Raw genomic sequence first — 3,474 nt, forward strand, 5'->3', positions numbered from 1 at the left:
AAAAAACAGTGTGTGTGTGTGTGTGTGTGTGTGTGTGTGTGTGTGTGTGTGTGTGTGTGTGTGTGTACCAGTCTTCTCAGAGGCTGGTTTCCTCTTCTGTCTTGCAGCTGCAGGCTCTGGTTTAATGAGGAAAGAGTTGAGATTATTGGCCTGAATCTTTTAATTTCAAACTGAAATATCAGCGGCTCGTTCTCATTAAGGATGAGGAGGATTAGTTTTTAATTGATTTTAATATTTCAACACTCTGGACTAATGATGTTTTACCTTTCTTAGCCGCTGCTTTGGTTTTCTCTTTTACAGCTGGCTCTGTAGAAAGAAGGTCAAAAGATACTAAATGAAATATGAATCACAATCTGGTTACCATTTGGTTGGTTTATAATGTTGCATATATAAATGCAGTAGAGGATTAATGTGTACAAAAAATATATATATATATAAAAAAAAACTATTATAAAAACTGCTTTTAAAACAATTAAAAAAATTAAATTCAAAGCACATCATAATTTAAATGGTAAAGCTTCCGGAACATAATGACATCACTATGGAACACTCAAGCTCCTATTGGCTAGCGCTCCAACACATTGTACGTGATAGGCTAAGGGGCGTGGCATCTCTAATCAGGTTAACCAATCACAACAGAGCCGGCCAGCTAACCAATCAGAGCAGACTGGGCTCTGGTTTCAGACAGAGGGGGAAAAGAGGTGTTGCAGCACAGGCAGTATGAGAACAATAAAGAGCTTTTTGAACATTAAAGCATGGAGACATGTCCTCTTTAAATGAATGCTAATTTTCACATTATGAGAATTAACAATCTTCAATATCGAATGTGTGTTACGTGTGTTAAATAGTTTGCATTCAACTAAAATGTATTTTACCTTTCTTAGCCGCTGCAGGACTTTTAGTCTTCTCCTTCACAGCTGGCTCTGTAACCAAAAATACAATCTTAAAGCTATGTTCAAACTTTAATATTGTACATTTTCTAAGGATCTTGTTTAATTAGAAATGTTAAATTCTACCAAAATGATCACTTACCTTTCTTTACAGCAGCAGCCATTTTGCTTTTCTCTGCAGCTGGCTCTGTAGAAACAAATGCAACTGATTTTAAATATAAAATAACACAATATTAACCGTTCAGACGCCAGATAGAAACTTCATTATCCACCAAAATATTCATTACCTTTCTTAGCCGCTGCAGGACTTGTCGTCTTCTCTTTCTTTGCTAGTGTCTCTGCAACAAAAGCAATTATTGTATGCAGTGTATTTTGCATTAAATTGAATATTCCTTAAGAAAACCACATTTAGTTCATGTTTATTTTACCTTTCTTTGCAGCACCAGCTTTGGTTTTCTCTTTGGAAGCATCTAGAATTGGATATGTTGTGTTTGTTATCCACATCTAAATGAAGTGTGTAATTATGTTTGTATGTTTACAGAGAGCTGCAGCTTGTAGAGTGTGTATCATTTGTAGCGAGTGAAGCGCACGTTGTTGAGTTAGTGATCTGAAAACATGAATTACCTGTCTTTGTCGTCTGCGCGGCTGCTGCTGCCTCTGAGGGGATAATTGGAGGCAAGCGGCCGCGTTGAGTTAATGTTCCGTATAGTGAAAGCTTTCTTACAGATCGCTGTGACATCACGCAGCTGCAGGTATTCACTGTGAATCCTGAGGCATGAGGCTTTCATGGAGGAAAGTACGTACCTTTTTCTGAATCTGCAGCCTTTGTTTTCTTCTGTGCAGCTGCAACATATCACAGAGTCATTATTATTCACAGCTTCTGTTGAGAGACAAGTTTAACTTCAAATGAAACAGTTTGTACCTTTCTTGGTCGAGGGGGCTTTCACTTCGTCCTCGACTGTCACTGGTTCTTTAGGAGAGAAGAGTTTAGGCATGAAATGTAATAGTTAAAAGTTATATTTACAGTTCAGTTAGGTAACATTTTAAATCTTATATCTCAACCGTTCAGCTATATCCAGAAGCGTAAGATAATCATAGTTATGACGTTCAGACAAAGGCAGCAGTGGAAATTCAAATACTAATGTTGATCTGGATTTTTAAGTTTGTCAAAGTCTTTAGGATAAATCCATCCGTGCAATAAGTCTGTTTCTTCAGTTCTGTGCACAGCCTCACCTGGAATATTCTGATAACATGTTTTTGCAAGGTGCACCTTTAGGTTTTTCTTAAAGCAACACACTAAAGGCAAATGTTTTATGCAATGGTCAATATTTTCAGAGAATTTGGCTTTCTTGATATGTGTTATTATTAGATTACACCTTATTTGCATATTTGAACATAACATCTAACAAAACAACACACTTGAAATACAAAATATATCTGTCATGATGTAAGAAATAAACTAGGGGACATTTGTATAGTGATCAAGCTCATTTCTAAATGAGAAATAGAAGCTTTTATGTCTTTGAGGGCCAACATGTTTGCAAGTGTGCCATCATTTCTCACACAGAATGAATATAAGATGAACTCCATGTCATGTTAAAATCTACTGGATAAAAATTAGAGCTGCACAATTAATTTGAATGTAATTGAAGTCCTAATATTGACTATAGTGCAAGTCTAAATATTAAGTATTATGGAGCTGCGTAGAAGTCCCGGCCTAGAAATTGACTTCAACGGATTTGGAAACATGTATTTTGTTTGGTACGGATGCTCTTCACACCATGATCAATTTAAATACATCTTTGAGAAGGAGGAAAATGCTCAATCCCTTTTCATATCTCGATCGCAATTGCAGCAGTCAAAATGAGTTCTTTTGTCAAGTTATTTGACTCATTACTGATGAATAAACATGAGTAAAGTGAGTCTGAGTTGTGATGAATTGGTCTCTCCTCACTTTGTTCAGCAGCTGGACTCTGAGTCTCCGGCTCAGCGGGAGCTTCAGTCTCTGCAGGCGGAGCCTCAGCTGCTGGTTTCTGCTGCTCTGCTTCTGCTTCTGGTTGTACTGGTGGCACTTGTTGTTCTGGGGGAGGCTGCATGTGTGGGTGCATGTGAGGGTGCATGTGAGCGTGCATGTGAGGGTGCATGTGTGGGTACGGCTGGTATTGAAACATTGGGTGCATGTGCTGCTGATAGACAGGGTGCATGGGGGGTGGAGCTCCAGGGTCCAAAGGGTGAGAGGGGTGAGCCGTCAGAACTGGAGCAGAGGGAGCTGGGAAATGTAAAATGTTTTATATTCAAACAGAAGAAATGGAAAAAATTTAGAAAACTTATGATCACACTGGTCAAAAACATATTAAAGGGGCCCTATTCTGTAGTGTCTCTACTTTAAAGAGTCCTCTCCTGCTGATGTTCAGGTGTATATCAGTATGTAGTGTCTCTACTTTAAAGAGTCCTCTCCTGCTGATGTTCAGGTGTATATCAGTATGTAGTGTCTCTACTTTAAAGAGTCCTCTCCTGCTGATGTTCAGGTGTATATCAGTATGTAGTGTCTCTACTTTAAAGAGTCCTCTCCTGCTGATGTTCA

At 38.4% G+C, this 3,474-nt stretch overlaps 1 protein-coding gene across 1 annotated transcript; it reads right to left on the reverse strand.

The window, feature by feature from the left end:
• Window positions 1–68: 68 nt before the first annotated feature.
• LOC104944038 (cyclic AMP-responsive element-binding protein 5-like) lies at window positions 69–3,159 on the reverse strand (the record flags this gene model as incomplete). Its single annotated transcript, XM_010769505.1, has 10 exons — window positions 69–116; window positions 265–306; window positions 876–923; window positions 1,033–1,077; window positions 1,178–1,228; window positions 1,319–1,360; window positions 1,515–1,547; window positions 1,695–1,733; window positions 1,813–1,860; window positions 2,845–3,159. Coding segments are annotated over 10 exons (711 nt in total), but the record flags the coding sequence as incomplete, so codon positions are not given.
• Between the last annotated feature and the right edge of the window lie 315 nt (window positions 3,160–3,474).

Source organism: Notothenia coriiceps, unplaced genomic scaffold (genome assembly GCF_000735185.1).
Source record: "Notothenia coriiceps isolate Sejong01 unplaced genomic scaffold, NC01 NC01_scaffold00007387, whole genome shotgun sequence".
Taxonomy (NCBI): Eukaryota; Metazoa; Chordata; class Actinopteri; order Perciformes; family Nototheniidae; genus Notothenia; species Notothenia coriiceps.